The 18,927-nt window shown below is 31.9% G+C and overlaps 1 protein-coding gene across 1 annotated transcript in view; it reads left to right on the top strand.

Moving 5' to 3' along the window:
• Window positions 1-18,927, top strand: part of LOC127702009 (uncharacterized) — a 91,730-nt gene that overhangs the window by 51,851 nt on the left and 20,952 nt on the right. Inside the window, exons 41-59 of the mRNA XM_052205987.1 lie at window positions 545-659; window positions 1,686-1,906; window positions 3,925-4,039; window positions 4,426-4,631; window positions 6,015-6,129; window positions 6,993-7,156; window positions 7,526-7,640; window positions 7,875-8,071; window positions 9,054-9,168; window positions 9,840-10,042; window positions 10,772-10,886; window positions 11,555-11,841; window positions 12,310-12,421; window positions 12,821-13,041; window positions 13,220-13,334; window positions 14,258-14,502; window positions 15,016-15,130; window positions 16,959-17,131; window positions 18,172-18,289. Coding sequence (XP_052061947.1) covers window positions 545-659; window positions 1,686-1,906; window positions 3,925-4,039; window positions 4,426-4,631; window positions 6,015-6,129; window positions 6,993-7,156; window positions 7,526-7,640; window positions 7,875-8,071; window positions 9,054-9,168; window positions 9,840-10,042; window positions 10,772-10,886; window positions 11,555-11,841; window positions 12,310-12,421; window positions 12,821-13,041; window positions 13,220-13,334; window positions 14,258-14,502; window positions 15,016-15,130; window positions 16,959-17,131; window positions 18,172-18,289 — 3,067 coding nt within the window. The remainder of the gene's footprint in view (window positions 1-544; window positions 660-1,685; window positions 1,907-3,924; window positions 4,040-4,425; window positions 4,632-6,014; window positions 6,130-6,992; window positions 7,157-7,525; window positions 7,641-7,874; window positions 8,072-9,053; window positions 9,169-9,839; window positions 10,043-10,771; window positions 10,887-11,554; window positions 11,842-12,309; window positions 12,422-12,820; window positions 13,042-13,219; window positions 13,335-14,257; window positions 14,503-15,015; window positions 15,131-16,958; window positions 17,132-18,171; window positions 18,290-18,927) is intronic.

Here is an 18,927-nt window from a genome sequence, read left to right as displayed (position 1 = left end):
ATATAATTTCGACAGGTTTCCTACTCTGCGGTTGGACATCCTGGTACTCAGTCAAGTAAGAGCAATCAAAAAAAGTAAAATCAAATATATAATCGGTGCAATTTGGAGGAAAGTTTACTGTTTTGTGATGATTTTGTCGTGTATAGAAAACATAAAACAGTTAATTTTCCCCAAAAATTGTACCGATTGAAAGCTTGATTTTACTTCTTTACTTTGCTCTTACTTGACTGAGTACCAGGATGTCCTACCACAGAATAGGTAACCTGTCGAAAAAATATAAATTCCAGAGTCAAAAGTCTGTATTATGAAAATGGTCTATTCTTTTCCAATTTTATTATGTTATTACTTGTGACTTAATCGAGGTCAGGATAAGTTTTAACAATATTCATTTTAGCCATTCAGAAGTTATGGTCTAGGTTGATGAAACAATGCCACTATTAAAAAACTAAAATTTGCTGTAATTTTGACAAAGATATATATCCCATTGGTGAACATTGCAATATTATACAGTTAACAAATGAATTATGTAAATGTTTATTTATAGAATACTGTGAATACAAAGGAGTGCGGTATACTACTGGACAGAGATGGCGGGATGGCTGTGATTACAACTGTGTTTGTGTTGATGGAATGTCTGGTGTATACCAATGTAATCAGAGGTACTGTTACTTGATCATTTTCAAATGTCATGCTCCTGATGTATAATAGATGGTTGTATTTTTTATACATCTGTACCAAAGGAGGGATTGTATACTATTTTTGTCTGGCTGTTGGTGTTTCTATCTTTCTCATTATTTTTTTTTTGCATTTTTCTCAGAAACAACAGATCAGTGCTTCCTGGCCTATGGTGGTAACATCATGTAAGCTTGCTGTACAGTGTGATGCATTTTCACATTCATCAACTTCCGGTTTTCTGAATACTTTAATATATTACACATAATAGCCTTGTATGCAATGTTGGTCACACTTTTCATAGGAAGTATGAATTATAGCTTCCTAAAATTGAATATCAATCTTTATGTAAGGATGCTATACCATGTGATGCATTTTCACATCCATATGTCATCAACTTTCTGTTTACCAAATACATATAGCAGGTTATCATTAGTGAACAATAGCTCACAGTTCAACTTGTTACATATGCATTTATTTGACATGACAACTGTTCATTGATCTCTTTAAAGTAGGATAACTTAATTTTGATTTGGCTATTTTCATAAGATAGTAACACAATGTGAAGAGCGATAGTAGAAATTTCTATTTGGATTTTAATGATGTCTGATTTGTTGGCGTTATGGGACTTTAAGTTTGAAAAACTGGAGAATGTTCATGTCTTGTATGACAACTCCAAAACAGTTTCACAGACTAACATTAAATTTGTCAACATAATTCTCAGCCACCAAAGATTATTTTCTTTTTTCCTTCTTTTTAATTTATTATGTTTATTGATCTTGGGTTAAGGAACTTTAGCCATGAAAGTCTTTTCTATTATCGACTCTTTGTACATTAACTTAATTTCTCTTTTACTGCTATTAGAGGTAACTATGCAATTTCAAAACCTTTTTGAATTTGAAAGTCAAGCAAAATACAGTCTGTATATTTTGAAATAAAAGAGTGTATTTATCAACTGCAATTTAAAATTGTAAAAATATCAGTGATGATTAAAGTAAAATTTTTCTTTATAGGTGTCCAAAATTCCCACAGTTACCAGCAGGATGCATCATGGTAACTGACCAGAATGATGCATGCTGTCTTGTACCAGATTGTCCAAAAACACCAGCACCAACATATGTTCCAACACCAGGCCCACATGGACAAACCGTGAACCCCTCACCTACACCTGGACCAGGAGAAAGACCATCACCACAGCCTACACAGACCGTTCCATTCTTACCAAATCCTAATCGTAAATATCTTTATCTACAATTAATACTTAGCAAAGATTTAATTTGGAAAATCCTTCCAATGTTGTTCTTTTACCAATGCAAACTACCCATTATATAGATTTTTTGTTTTTAAGTGATCATTCTTTATATCATATTTTGTTTTTAGTTCATTATTTTGTACATAAATCAGACCGTTAGTTTTCTCTTTGGAATGGTTTTACATTTGTCATTTCAGGGCCTTTTATAGCTGACTATGCGGTATGGGTTTTACTCATTGTTGACGGCCATACAAATTATAGATGTTAATTTCTGTGTCATTTGGTCTCTTGTGGAGAGTTGTCTCATTTGCAATCATACCACATCTTCTTATTTTTATATTTATTCCTTCACCAGATATATATAGTTAGAATTGCAAGATTCTGATTTCAAAATAGACATATGCAGTCAAGTGTGGTCTACAAGGATTGTTCATGAAATGAATGTATTGGTTTCTGGTGGGTTTTAAGTGTGTGGTGGATGAAACTTTGATTTTAACATGTAATTGATTAATCCTATAATTGTTCAGGCTGTCTATCCTAAAACAATCACCACAGTTCAAATTTTACAGCCTTGAGTTGATTTTAAATGCAATAAGTAGCTGGTAACTGATGAATAACTATTAAATTTTATACTAAAATCTTACTAAGAAATGACTTTTATCAAACTAAATCCCCTTCACTTATTTATGCTTAGTTTAAATTTAAATATGATAAATTCAGAATATTTTTGTGCATTTATTATTGCTAATTGGTTGAATAATGCACAAAAATCATAAGGGACCTCGGTTGCCGAGTGGTCTAAGTACAACTACTGTATCACTAGCCAGTCAACACTGAGGTTGTGAGTTGGAATCCCACACGGGGCAGGTGCACTTGACTCTAATCTTAACTAACTAGGATTGTCAGTTTTCCTACAGAAGGTTGTGGTTCTCTCCGGGTACTTCGGCTTCCTCTACCAATAAAAACTGACTGCCACGAAATAGCACAATAGTGTTGAAAGTGGTGTTAAACACCAATCAATCAATCAATCAATCACAAATGCATAATACTTATTGTGATTTAGGGAAATACAAATAATACTATAAAATCAAATGTTAATTTATATAATTCCCCAATAACTCCCCATAAAATCTATTCTGGAACAGCCATTAATGTAGTTCTTCCAGTAAGGCACTAAATGACGTTAAGTGAATGAACTAATAGGAAGAGCAAAACTACCATCCAGCTTTGTCTTTGTCCAAGGAAAACTTTGATAAAAATTAACATCCAGCATTGACTTGTCCGAGGTAAAACCATGACCAAAACTACCATCTAGCATTGTCTTGTCAGAGGAAAACCATGACCAAAGTTACCATCCAGCATTGTATTGTCAGAGTAAAACTGACCAAAACTACCATCTAGCATTATCCTGTCAGAGTAAAACCATGACCAAAATTACCATCCAGCATTGTCTTTTCAGAATAAAACCATGACCAAAATTAACATCCAACATTGTCTGGTCAGAGTACAACTATGACCAAAATTATCATCCAGCATTGTATTGTAAGAAGAAAACCATGACCAAAATTAACATCCAGTATTGTCTTGTCAGAGTAAAACCATGACCAAAATGATAGACAGAGTATTAACCAAACACAACAATTCACCATTTCAGAATCTAGAGGACTATGGATACTTCCATTGTTTGTACACCAAAATGAAAATAATCTCATCATTGGATCAATTTCCATTGTTTAGAGAGATTTTAACCAATAACGTTTTGGTGTATGCTTTAAATAAAAAAAATTTCCATATTACATTTTGATTCTGAAACAGCGAATTGACTCTTATCCTTTTTTTAAAGACTTTTGTAGAAGTTTGTGTATACAAGGGTAAAACATACACACAAGGACAAGCATGGTATGATGCTGTGACATGAAATGTGTGTGTGTCAATGGTATGACAGGAGATTATACTTGTACAATACTTAACTTTTACCATATGTTTTATAACTTTTGTAGAAGTTTGTGTATACAAAGGTAAAACATACACACAAGGACAAGCATGGTATGATGGCTGTGACATGAAATGTGTTTGTGTCAATGGAATGACAGGAGTTTATACTTGCTCACAGAGGTACATATAATTTTATAAAATTACATCATTTGCTTTGTGCTTTTTATTCCAAACAAACGGAAAACTGTTCTTTTCCTAAGATACAACTTTGATTATTGAATATAGGTTTAAATATGAAAACTGAAATATTTACTGTCCTTCTATTAAACCTAATAGAGTTTAACAGATTTCTTAATTGCAATTTGCAGGTTGAGGTTGTGAGTTGAACCTTACTCTTGTGAGTTGTGTTTGACTCCTATCTTAACAAGAATTGTTGGCTTTCCTGCTAAAGGTCAGTGGTTCTCTCTTGGAACTCCAGCTTCCTCTGTCATAAAAAAGGGGGGAAATGATAAAGCTAATGTAGCTGAAAATTGCTCCAAAAAAATTAACCTTTTTTATCTTTTCAGATGTTCTCAGTATGATCAGAATCCTAACTGTGTTTTGATTCCTGATCCATCAGATCCAGAATGTTGTAAAAAACCACAATGTACATCCCAAAACACAAATCCACCTGTAATTGTTGGTACAAATCCACCACGTCCACCTGTCTACCTAACATTTGGACCAGGTGAAACCATCAATGGTGGAACTAGACCAACAGTCCCCGCTCCAGGTATGTAGTCAAACTTAACACATTAACAAGAAGCGTGAGTTTAAGGTTCATGACCCCTGACTGACTCTTTGTTTCAAATTGAACCGTAGACTATAATAGAATGTTAGAATGAGGTTGCACACTAAATGGACCATTATTCAGTGGATTGTGATTTTATGCAAAATTGTTAGTACATCAAATATGAAACAATGTGTGAGGAAAATGGTATAATATGGGTAAATTCAAAAATGTTGAAAGGCTATACATACACAAATAACAAAAGGTATAATGAAAGGCTATACATACACAAATAACAAAAAGGTATAATGAAAGGCTATACATACACAAATAACAAAAAGGTATAATGAAAGGCTATACATACACAAATAACAAAAGGTATAATGAAAGGCTATACATACACAAATAACAAAAAGGTATAATGAAAGGCTATACATACACAAATAACAAAAAGGTATAATGAAAGGCTATACATACACAAATAACAAAAGGTATAATGAAAGGCTATACATACACAAATAACAAAAAGGTATAATGAAAGGCTATACATACACAAATAACAAAAAGGTATAATGAAAGGCTATACATACACAAATAACAAAAGGTATAATGAAAGGCTATACATACACAAATAACAAAAAGGTATAATGAAAGGCTATACATACACAAATAACAAAAAGGTATAATGAAAGGCTATACATACACAAATAACAAAAAGGTATAATGTAAGGCTATATATACACAAATAACAGGTATAACATGTATAACGAATATAACACTCAATAAATTTCATGTCTGAAGCGTTTTTATGCCCCACCGACGATAGTAGAGGGGCATTATGTTTTTCAGTCTGTGCGTCCATTGGTTCGTCCATCCGCGTGTCCCGCTTCAGGTTAAAGTTTTTGATCAAGGTAGTTTTCGATGAAGTTGAAGTCCAATCAACTTGAAACTTAGTACACATGTTCCCTATGATATGATCTGTCTAATATTAATGCCAAATTAGAGTTTTGACCCCAATTTCACGGTCCACTGAACATAGAAAATGGTAGTGCGAGTGGGGCATCCGTGTACTATGGACACATTCTTGTTCTGGATTTACCTTCATCAGGAATGCTCAAAGCCAAACTTTTGAAAGATGGATGGATAAATACAGAACCAGGCTAATAAATAGCTATAAGACCAAAGGGACCTAAAGTAAAAGCCATATCTGTTTACAGTCAACTTTGTTATAACATGATATTAAATTTCAAAATATCAAAAGTCCCAATACACAAAAATTACTTGGATTATCAACAAAAGATCTAACAACAACACAAAATAGTTTGAAATCAAATCATCATTTAAATGCAATGAGTTTGGATCTTATTCTTTTTTTTTTTTTTGCAGAAGTATGTATTTATAATGGAAAAACATACAGCCAAGGACAAAAATGGCAAGATGGCTGTAAATACACATGTGAATGTGTTAACGCTAAAATAGGAATGCACAAATGTATTCAGAGGTAAGTTTATCACAAATGAGTAACAACAAACAATAATAATCTATTAATTATGGTGAGAAAAATTTTATTTTATTTTATAAGTTTCATTGAAATTAATCACATATAGCTTCCTGATTATTAGATGCTTCAAATTAAGGTTACAAAATTTGATAAACTAACTGACCAATGTTTATGATAAGATTATTACAAACAATTGAAACACCAATCTACTATATGTATTGCTAATGATTGATTTGATTACTTAAATATTTTTCATCTTTTTTTATAAAAATAATAATGTGCAGTTATTGCCGCTCGTTTAAAATGATCGTTTTAATCCTTTGCAGCTGATGTCTTTTCCTCGAAAATTAAAATAAACAAAAACACATGCTATTCAATTTCCATTTTAGCTTCTTCAAACTTAGTTTAAAACAATCATAGAGGCCACTAGATTTAAAAGGTTTTTGATTAATAATCATTCTAGACTTCTTAATTATTTGATAATTGACTTGCTTTAGATAGAAATTTAACTTAAATTTTAATTTCTATTCATAATGATGTCATATTTACATTTCTGGAAAGGTGAATAGTTTTTTTTATTATATTAATTACGTTAATTATCAATTTAAAATTTTTCTGTGGATTCAGTATTATTTGTGGTATACAAATTTTCATAGATTTCGTGGGGAAAGGTAAACCACTATCAAAGTAAAACTTTCAACGAAGTTCAAATTGTCTATTCACTTGTCTACAGGCTAAACCACAAAATTAAATATCCTCAAAAATACAAATTTTCCTCACTTCACGGAAATTGGTATCCACAAAATTAGATGGTTCCACAGTAAACAGTTCTATTATATTTAAAAAGCCATATAATGTTACAGGTGTGCAGACATGAGCATGATTCCACCAACCTGCAAACTGAAGTATAATCCAATGGACCCATGTTGCCCATTACCAGATTGTCCAAACCTGTATGTCACTCCAATACCTGGAACCAACAGAACTGTCCAACCACCAACCCTAAACCCTCTCATGCCACAGCCTAGTAAGTACCAAATATCTGACCCCCAACCTCACTATTTTAAATGCCACAACCTAGTTCTGACACAAATTTTAACATGCCACCACCTAACATGTATAAATTGTTTAATCACCAAACCCTTAGTCCTAACATGCCACACAGCCTAATAAGATAAATGGTTTAAAGATCAAATCTAACATGACTAAATTTTGCAAGTACAAATATTTATATTATCAACCACGAGTTTTAACATGTCCCAACTTTTGAAATACAAACAGTCCATCAATCAATGAGGAGTTCTTTTTATCCTTGCATGGGTCAAATATACAAAGTAAATTCTGAAGAGTATTTTTACCATTATAAATAGATAATACTTTATGTATTATTTTACAGAATATTGTGTATATAATGGTGTGCCATACACACAAGGTCAAACATTCAATGTTGGTTGTGAAAAGAGATGTCGTTGTGATGATGCTTCAACAGGACATATAACTTGTGATGATCGGTAAGATTTTCAGAACAATTGATTTTTATATCTCCATTTTTTTTTATTGCTGTGAACAATTAAAAAATATCTTTTTATAGAGAAATCTGAAAATGTAGAAATTATTGAGTTTCTAACAATTTTATTTCAAATAATAATGATAATATTAAAAATTGCTCTTATTTATATCCCAATATTTTTAATGAGATGTATAAAATTGTCAAGAATCTTATGAAAAGACTTGTTTCCTTTCAGATGCCCTACATATCCACCATTGAAAGATGGCTGCCAGCTTTTGACAGATCCAAGTGACCAGTGTTGCCAGGCTCCTCTGTGTGTTGATACAAACCCCAAAACTCCATTCCAAGTCATCACAGCTCCAAAGGGTTCATTTACTGGAGGCAATCAACCTCAAGTTGGACCAAATAGTCAAATAGTTCTATCAACTGGAAGTAAGTAATAAGTAATTGATTATTATTCCTGGGATACCAGTTTTTGTGGATTTTGTGGGCACTGGTGAACAATGAATTTAAATGTTCAACAGAGTACAAATTTTGGAAATGCTTGTATGTAGACTTTTGTAAAACCTCGAAATCAAATATCCATGAAAATACAATTTTTCCTGAAACCATGAAAATTGGTACCCACTAAAATAAATGAATCCACAGTATTGGACATTTTAATGTGGTAGTTGGAAAAGTCTCATCTCAGGACATTTTACTTATTTAATTTTCTCTCTCACAGCAAGTTAAGCAAATGTGGAATGATTTTAACAGACTTCCATTTAAAATAATATTCAACCAAATTTCTTAATTGACTCCATCATCCTGCAGTAAAATTAGCCATATATTGATATAACCTGCAGATGACATTATTTTGTTCCCACAATGCCTAACTTTTTGACTTAACTAAATAGATGATGTGTTAAAAATGAGCTTGGATCCAAAGAAACACACAATTTTGGAAGAAAGTCAGTGTAACCATAAAGATATCTACCTCCTGCTTACAATTAATTGAAAATGCTCTTAAATGATTTGACTTTTGATCTTTATCATGGTGTTATGTAAGATTTTAAATGAGAGTTTGGGGATAGTTGTTGTTTAAATGTGGAGGTTAAAAAGTTGTATCTTATGACATTTTTCATTGCGTCTTCCTATTATCTCACACAGACTAAATTAGCAAATTGAGTAATTTAATTGATTTTCACTAAAGTTTCAACCACACTTTTCTATTTTGATCCTCTAACCCTGATGAAAATTTACATGCCTTAAGGTGACACTACCCATTAGTTGATGTTTTCATGGAGATGGCATTTTATTGATCTAAACAATGTTATATTTCTGACTTAATCACATGGTTATTGTGTGTAAAATGAAATCAGACAGAAAAAATGATATCTAGGAACTAAAGTATTTTTCTTTGTTATAATTACAGAAGCCTGTGCATACCATGGACAAATATACAGACAAGGACAGAAATGGAAGGATGGCTGTTTATTTGAATGTGAATGTTTCGATGAATCAACAGGCCGATACAGATGTACTGAAGTGTAAGTGGAAAATTCAGAAATAAGTTCGCTAAATTAGAAGAAAATAGTAAAATAACAAAAATACAGCACACTCCAAGGAAAATTCAAAAAGTCTGACTCACTTAATTGTAAACTGATTAGTATTGATCTTTGAATCAAATTGCTATTTGCAATATTTCAAGATTATAACTTTGCATGTTTATAACATTCAAAAGAAACAATGCATTCAGCTCAAATAATTCAAAAGTGAAAAGTTTACCTTGTTTCTTACACAGGAATAAATCTTTATAAATTGATTTACATGGTTGCTTTTAAAGGTAATCATAACTTATTCATTGATACCCTATTTATCAGGTGCGAACATATCTCAAAACTTATATTAATTCTTAAACTTGAATATAACTATAATGTTATGAAATATATGCCAAGGTTTAATAGTTGAGGTTTTAGAGTTTTTCTACATTAGCTATCAATTTCATAACTATATGTGATTTATTACATGAAATGTCAAATTAAATTGATAAATATCATTGCAATGTTTGCTGTGTTGTGTAATAAAGTAAAAATATTAAAAGTTCAAACTTTTTTTCTTCAAAATTTGATATTGAAATATTTATCTATGAAGCAAAAAATGAAAAAATACTTTCTTTGTTCTAAATCTTGCAAAAGAGGTCTTTCATTGACTTTTTCAGATGTCCAAGACATCCACAAGTTCCATCTTATTGCACATTGGTACAAGATCCTAACAATGATTGTTGCCAGGCAGTCTACTGTCCATTACAACCAACAAATCAACCTCCTTATACAGGAGCACCAACTCAAGCACCACTGCCTTACACTGGTGTTCCCACTCAAAGTCCAACTGGAGGACCATATGTAACACCTAAACCTACACGTAAGGTGTTGATGATATTGTAAACAGAATGTGTATATATATATATATAATTTAACTGTCGAGAGTTGATAAATGGGAAAGGATTTGTATAGGCGTTGCCTTTTGTCCAATCCCTTTGTTTAAATGTACATTTGATATTTGAACAATAAAATATTTTGAATTGAGAGTGGCTAAATATCGTATTGCACAAGATTTGGTGTTTCTCTAATGATTTTTAAACGATATGCACACAAACTCAATCATTCTTTTTCGAATGATCTGCAAAAACATGTGTTCTTTCTATGTGACATCATCAGGCATGGTTGCCTTTTTTCATGACGTCACAATAGGAAATTCAGAGAAAAGCAAAAAATTTGACTTCATAATCAAATTTTGACCATTGAAGAACAGATCAAACGAACCACATGTTGATTAAATTAAAATAATCAACAGGTCAGGAAAAGGTTAAATCATATAAGAATTAGAGAAATATATTAATATAAATATGATATATATGCATGCAATATAAAAAGTATATTCATCATCAGCTGGAACTATCTTAAGCTTTTAATTGACTTTTATTATATTATAGATCTGCAATAACACTTAAGATAAGGTTCCTGAAGTTATCTTGTGAGTTTGTCTTATTAATTTGAATAAGATTAAAGGGTCCATATTTATTTTTAAAAATCTACACATCTCCTCCAATATTTAATGAGTCTTTTCATAGTGTAAGTTGATACCTTTCAGCAATGTGTGTGTACAATGGCGTAGCATACAGACAAGGACAGCAATGGTACGATGGATGTGATTTGACCTGCAGATGTGAAGATGCAATGAAAGGATACTACCGTTGTCAACAAAGGTTGATAAATAAGACTTTTTATATACTTGACAATTAGCAATAACAATCAATATGATCGAAAAATCAAACTGTATATCAGCTTTTTAATACGAAGGTTTAAAGAAAAAAATTTCTTGAAAGAGAAATTGTAAGGTACTTTGGATTTATTATTATTGGTTGGATATTAAATAAAAAAAAAAGATGTGGTATGATTGCCGATGAGACAACTCTCCACAAGAGACCAAATGACACAGAAAATAACAACTACAGGTCACTGTATGGCCTTCAACAATAAGCAAAGCCCATACCGCACAGCCAGCTATAAAAGGCCCCGAAATGACAATGTAAAACAATTCAAACGATTGGATACCAACTTTCTTGAATTCGTGGGTATTACCACAAATTCAGGTAAATCTTCAACAAAGTACAAATATTCTATAGGCTTAAATTCACTTTGGCGAAACTATGAAATAAAATTTCCACAAAAGTACAAGTTTTCCTCAATCCATGAAAATTGGTACCCACAAAAAATATATGAATCCACAGTAAATTATATTTTTTTTCATTAATATCAAAAACTAAAAGGCACAGATACAGTTAGTTGGCTGGAAAATTGGAATAATACAAATTTTCCCCAGTATCTTGAATATTATTTGCTATTTGCTAAACTTTTGTGAATCTAATTTCAGATGCAATAGGTACGACAGTTTACCACAAGGATGTACTTTGGTGGCAGATCCAAGTGACCCACAGTGTTGTACAGTACCTCAATGTCAGTTGATCCCACCAAACGCAACACCTCAACCTGGAATCTTCACTCCACCTGTACCTGTCTTTGGATCATTTACTGGCAGTGCTCCAAACCCAACACCTCAACCCACTCCTTCTCCAACAATGAGGTTACCTAATGGACAAATTGTTGCTATTACTCCCAAACCAGGACTACCAACACAGGCACCACCAACTCCTCAGCCAGGTATATATACTTTGATGAACAACTATTTGAGGATGTAATGGATTAAGTTTAGGCTATACAATTTTTTAATATCAGTAGTTTGTATGTTTGTTTTGTTTTTTAACTTTGTTGTAATTTTGACTTTTGGCTTTTTTCTCACAGTATGACCCTCTTTGTTATTATTTTTAGAAAGAACTTCATTCATTGGTTGTCTTTCAGTATATATTACTAAGAATTATTTCTACTGGTGTTTCATATCTGATCAATAACTATACGCTTCATCTCTACACCCCCAAACACCATTACAGGATATTACTCATGTTCCCATAAAATTTCAACTTCATAAGAGAAAAAGTCTGCAGCCTCAAAAGAAGAGTGTTGTAAGGGTCAATAGTTTAAGGGTTGCAAAATATTGTGTCAAATGTCTCAAAATCCAAAATATTAAAAAGATCTATTTAAAATTTGTAAATCCTTATTTTTCTATTTTAGGATGTTTCTACAAGGGTAGATCATTTACACAGGGACAGAAATGGGCTGATGGATGTCAATATATATGTGAATGTGTTAATGATATGATTGGGCAGTATAAATGTACTGAAAGGTAAGGATCTTTAATTACAAAGACCTGAGCAAAGGGAGATAACTCTATAGATAGTCTTGTGTGGGGACAGGATACAATTTTAGAGCTCTTAAACTCCTGTCTTAATATAAGTATGTAAAATCTGATTTTTATGTTTTATTTTATTTTTAAATATATTTTTTAATCAAGTTGAAAAAAGTTTAGTTTTAAAAATGTTAAAAGTCTCATTATAACTTTGAGATAGAGAACAGCAATAAAAGCACTATTAGTTTGCTGCTTCTTTTCGTGGGCATTTATTGATTTTTTTGCCATCGATTGATACACCATGACCATTCTTTTTCATAAATACCATTTTGTTTCTAATTTCAGGTTTAAGGTAATAATGGGAAATGAATGTTTATTTTATGCTTTTTTTTACAGATGTCAAAAATATCCAAACTTGCCAACTTACTGTACATTGATCCAGAATTCCAAGGATAGCTGTTGTCCAGTGCCTTACTGTGACAAGGTTAACCCAACTCCATCCCTACCAGCAACCTATCAACCATATGTTCCAACAACTCATAATCCATTGTTTGTAAACCCAGGAACCAATCCTGCAATGACAGGCCAGCAAACTGCATCACCATTTGGAAAAGCAGGTAATTTTATTGGTTGAAATTTTCCAACAAGGTTATAAAAATATATTAAAAAAATGATACATTAAATATTCATCTATAATTTATTATATTTTTTTTGCAAACACAACCATCCCATACATCACTTTTTGTGAATTTTTAAAGTGATAATTAAACAATGATCTGTATGTGCATATTTTAGGGTACTGTGTATACAATGGAGTGTATTACAGACAAGGACAGACTTGGGTAGATGGTTGTGACAAACGTTGTAGATGTGATGATGTAACCACAGGTCTATACAGTTGTACACAGAGGTAAAATATTGATATTTTTACATTGAAAACTTTAACAATATCCAAAATTTATTGGAAACTTACACTGGAATCAAGACTAAAGGATACTGGAATACTTAAAAGTAAAAGTATATACTTTATTTGTATATGTTTAATTTGGTATTGACAATATTTATTTTTATAATTTATAGCTGGTTAATACTTTCCTATGAATTTGTTTCCTTTTTTATGCTGATTTGCAGGTTGGTTCGTGGTTGAAGCTCAATTATGATGTCATATATCCTTTTCATTCTCCATACAACTTTAAAAAGTTATGACTTAACACAGACAGAAAAAAAATTGTTTGCTTTTTTTCCATCGAGAGGAATGTCAAAGTTTACCTTGATTTCAATTACGAATTAGGGCTATTCCAGAAAAAACTGTATGGGCGGGTTGGAAGGCACTTTATATTAATAATACATGGGTGATGGGTATCAGAGCAACTTTTCACACTATAATGCACTATGATTCTCAATTACAATTGTCTGGGTGGTGGGTTCTGACAAAAACTGCCTTCCAACCCCCCCATACATTTTTTTCTGGAATAGCCCTTATGAGAGAAACAGATTCTACAGCTGCAATTCATGTGAAATGATTATTTTGTCAAACTTTGACAGTTAAATTTCAAATTTCAAAGAAAAATAAACTGTCTCAAATTGAGAAAATAACCTAGTTTACTTGATGCAGTGCTAGAATTAACCATTTCAGGATCTTAATCCTTCTGGGTAATTATTTTAACAACGAACAGCAAAATGAGTTTGGCTTAAAATTATAAATCCAATGGTGTCATGCCTTAATGTATTTTGCTTTAAGAAACATGAAATTAACTGCAATACTTTGGATTCTCAAATAGTGAATTGATATAGAATTCTATAACTTTGACCATGTTTTTATTTATTATAAAGATGTCCTATATTCAACAACATACCTTCAACATGCTCATTGGTTGCTGACAATAATGATCCATGCTGTACCGTACCACAATGTAACCTGTTCCCAAGTACAGCAAGATACACCGGCTCAGGCACACCACCAACAACTGCCAGACCAAACATCATTGTACCTACTCCAATTCAGGGAGGACTGACAGGAGAAGGAACTCTTGCTCCTAACAATCCACTCTATAACCAATTTGCTGGAAATGGAACAGGTATGATTTTTAGGGCTTCTTAGACAACAAATTTGAATAAGTGATTAAAACTTTATATTTTAATGGCTTTCTTTCTCTATAAGGTTGAATTGAGCTTTAAGTTTGTTTAAGGTACAGTAGAGAAATGTCTAATTTCGCAAGCCTATTTCTGTATACTTATATAAACAAAGCCAATGGAAATAATACAATTTTAAGTGTACTATTTACATTCAAAATGTCAGTAACTAGTAAAGGTCCCATTAGTATTTTACATTATCTTAACATTAAAATTAAATTCCAATTTTCTTATGCCTCTACAGAGGGAAGAAAATGTTAAAAAATATTACTTTTTGATTTTTCAGCAGAGATTTTCCCCTTGACCCTATATTAAAATGATTAAGCAGCAAAATAACAGTAGCATTGTGTCTGGTCTTCATTTGAGAAATTTGATGTGTTTTGAATGATTCCACCTCTAATCAAAGAATTAATCAAGATTTTTTTTATTTAGGAATTTTATTTTTTATGTATCCTCAGGTTATTGTGCATACAAAGGTAAAATTTACAGCCAGGGACAGAGATGGGACGATGGATGTGATTATAAATGTCAGTGTATTGATGCCCTTAGAGGTCGTTACAAGTGTGATTACAGGTAAGGTGAAAGGTCATAGCAAAAAATATTTGATGACTTAAATCAAACTATTCATATATATGTTTTGATATTCGTAAAATATAAGATATGTGCATATATGTTTCTATTTTAGAAAGGCTTTTATAATTTCCCTAAAGTTTTTTTATCTTGCATTATTTGGTTTCCATGTAAACTAACTGGTCTGTGCATGATTGACCGTGCGAGACTCTCACAGGTAGTCAAGGTCGTTAAACACCCACATGGTAGTAGTGTTCTGTGCATGAACAGAGCATTGCACTAAATTTTGATACATAAAATTATCAAAGCAAGAATGAACTTCATTCTCTGTGCTGTTCAAGAGATATTTTGTGTTTATTAATATGATATTTCACTGCTCAAGATTAAAACAGAAAGATCTTGGAAAAGCAGTTTTACCCCACAGCATGTTCATATGTGCCTGTCCCAAACCAGGAACCATGTCAATGGCTGTCTTAACTAGTAGTTTCTTGATATTGAATGTCATATAAGGAATTTGTCTTGATGGCAGATCTCTGTTGAGTAGATACATTTTATTCACATCTTTTCTTAACCCAGGGGGCAATATAGAGCTTAACATATTGTATAGGCACTTGTCTATTATTGGAGACCATGTGTTCACCATTGGATGTCTTGTTTTTTTTGGGTAAAGATTGCATGAAATGCAATCAAAACCCTATGGTACTGACTTGATATCTAAATCTTCCAAGGTTTATCACTACTGTATATTCAGAAATTATTGCAAGGTTTTTATTAATGCGAATAATGCGACTGGATGACTATCGCAATAATAAGAACTCGCATTCTGATGTCTGTTACATATATCTGTACACAGATTTTCATGATATCGCAATAATAAATCTCACAAATTTGTCCATTCTTGAAAAATCGCAATAATAAATGCAGGCAATAATTTCTGAATTTACAGTACTTTTGAGATACACAAAATATAGTGCATTAATCATAACATTCTAAACAGCCTATCCATGAACATTTCCAGAAATTTATCAATGGAATATATGCACAGATATTCAAGTTACAAAATGATGTTATACTTGTCAAGAAAATTACATAACTTGTGCAAGGTGCAGGAATCTGATATATGTTCTAAAAATATCAATGATGTAATTGTTAAAGTAATCTTTAAATTGGAGTTATCTTCCTTTGTCCAATGCTTTATACTTTGCAATGTTTAATTTTACTTCCCACTGATAAATTAAAGCAATCTACCTTTCAGTGCTTACAAGCACTTTGATAAATGTCATTGGGCTGCTGTGTTATTAATGTATACACCACATTTGCTGCTGTGTCATTAATGTATACACCACATTTGTTGCGGTGTCATTAATGTATACACCGCATTTGTTGCTGTGTCATTAATGTATACACCACATTTGTTGCTGTGTCATTAATGTATACACCACATTTGTTGCTGTGTCATTAATGTAGAAACCACATTTGCTGCTGTGTCATTAATGTATACACCACATTTGCTACTGTGTCATTAATGTATACACCTCATTTGCTGTGTCATTAATGTATACACCACATTTGCTTTTGTTTATATTTACAGCCATATTTGTATAATAAGTGTCATGGACAAAGCTCCTCTTGTCAAACAATAAGATGACTCATCTTAATGATTTTTTTCAAAACCAGCTTCAGTGTATTAAATATTACCTCATCAGTTTTCATCTGATCCTTGAATAAAGGAGTTGGAAGAGACTTTTTTTTATTGTTTTGATAAGCAAAAATACTGACATTAAATGTTGTTTTATCAATGAAACGATTCTATGAATATTTAATATTACAGATGCCCGCAATACTACAATCTACCTGCCTACTGCCGCTACGAACAAGATCCAAGTGATTCATGCTGCCGTAAACCCAAATGTGATCCAAGTCAAACAGTACAGCCACAAACAACACCTTCCATATACAACAATCTAGGACCTACAGTTGCTCCCAACAAGCCAAAACCATTGGGTAATTATTTTGAAGAATTCAAAGTTCACTTTGATTTTTTTGTGTATAGAGATTATACAGTGTTATGTAAATAGTGTTATGTAATGAAAGTTTGACCTTTCTAGTATTACGTAATGGAAGTCTGACCCTTCTAGTATTATATGATGAAAGTTTGACCTTTCTAGTATTATGTAATGAAACTTTGAACTTTCTAGTATTACGTAATGAAAGTTTGAACTTTCTAGTATTACGTAATGAAAGTTTGAACTTTCTAGTATTATATGATGAAAGTTTGACCTTTCTAGTATTTTGTAATGAAAGTCTGACCTTTCTAGTATCATGTAATGAAAGTCTGACCTTTCTAATATTATGTAATAAAAGTCTGACCTTTCTAGTATCATGTAATGAAAGTCTGACCTTTCTAGTATCATGTAATAAAAGTCTGACCTTTCCATGTAGAGTTATTTCTAATATGAATTCACATATTTGACATTTAAAACTTATAAACTTTTAAATGATAAACTTAAAGTGTATAACTCTTAGGGATCTCGGTGCTAGAGTGGTCAAAGTAGTTCATTTACAGTGGTCACTAGCCTGTGAACGCTGAGGTTATGAGTAAGAATCCTGCTCGTGGCAGTTGCTGTCAACTTTGATCTTAATTATCATGGATTGCCAATTTTCATGCCAAATGTTATTTTTTTTATTTGTACTGAGGCTTCCTCTTCTTACCATTAAAAATTGGCCATCACAATAAAATCAAAAGTGCTGAAATTGTCAATAAACACTAACAATCAATCAATAATGAATAGCTTGTAATTACTAGAAATTACTTGTACCGGTAGCTGTTATGATAATTTTTCAATTAATTGTTATAATGTCATCTGCTTGAACTTTCCCTGGTACTAATTTTCAGTTTTCGCAAATATAAAAATTCATCAATTTTACTCAAAGTTTACTTCAATACAATGAGAAAAGTTTACAATTTTTATTAAAAAATACTATTTGTTTCCACTGGATATTAAGCATGCAACAATCAATCAATCAATATCATTTGCTTGCAGATATGTGTGTTTACAAGGACAGGACTACACATGCACAAGGATCAAGCTGGGATGATGGTTGTGACCTCCACTGTACATGTGAAAATGCCACCTTGAACATCTACCAATGTCAAGCCAAGTAAAAATCTTATTTATTGTTGAAATATTTCTGTTGATGAGGCTTTATTGCAATCCCCTTGTCCAACCATCCGTTTCGTCCAACAAATACTTCGTCGCCTTTTTCTCAGAAACTACTAAAAAGGATGAATTCATTTTTGATCAGCAGTTTGACAGTGAATTCTGAAATATGAATGAGCCCTCTTGGTTTTTCTTGCATGAATAGATAATTCTTGTATCACACTGCACCGAATCTGATACGAAAAAGTGATAAGAAGAATATGTTAATTTAATTGACTAAGCAAGCATTATGAAACAATATTGCGACATTTGCCTTGGTTTTTGTTAAGGTCATGGATGGTTTTTAAAATAATGATGTATATTTCCTCCATGGCAATGGAGATAAGTGATTTCTTCAAAAAAGATACAAAACACTACTGTAAATTCAGAAATTATTTTGTGCATTTATTATTGCGATTTTTCAAGAATGGACAAGAATGCGAGTTTAATTATTGCGATTTCTAAAAAAATCTGCACGCAGGTCTATGTTTCAGTTATCAGAATGCAAGTTCTTATTATTGCTATAATCACCTAGTCCCATTGTTGGCATTAGTAAAAACCTCACAATAATTTCTAAAATTACAGTAACTCTTTTCACCT

Source organism: Mytilus californianus, unplaced genomic scaffold (genome assembly GCF_021869535.1).
Source record: "Mytilus californianus isolate M0D057914Y unplaced genomic scaffold, xbMytCali1.0.p SCAF_5, whole genome shotgun sequence".
Lineage (NCBI taxonomy): Eukaryota > Metazoa > Mollusca > Bivalvia > Mytilida > Mytilidae > Mytilus > Mytilus californianus.
Note: the sequence above shows the minus strand (reverse complement) of the source record. Positions and strands in the feature narration are given on the sequence as shown.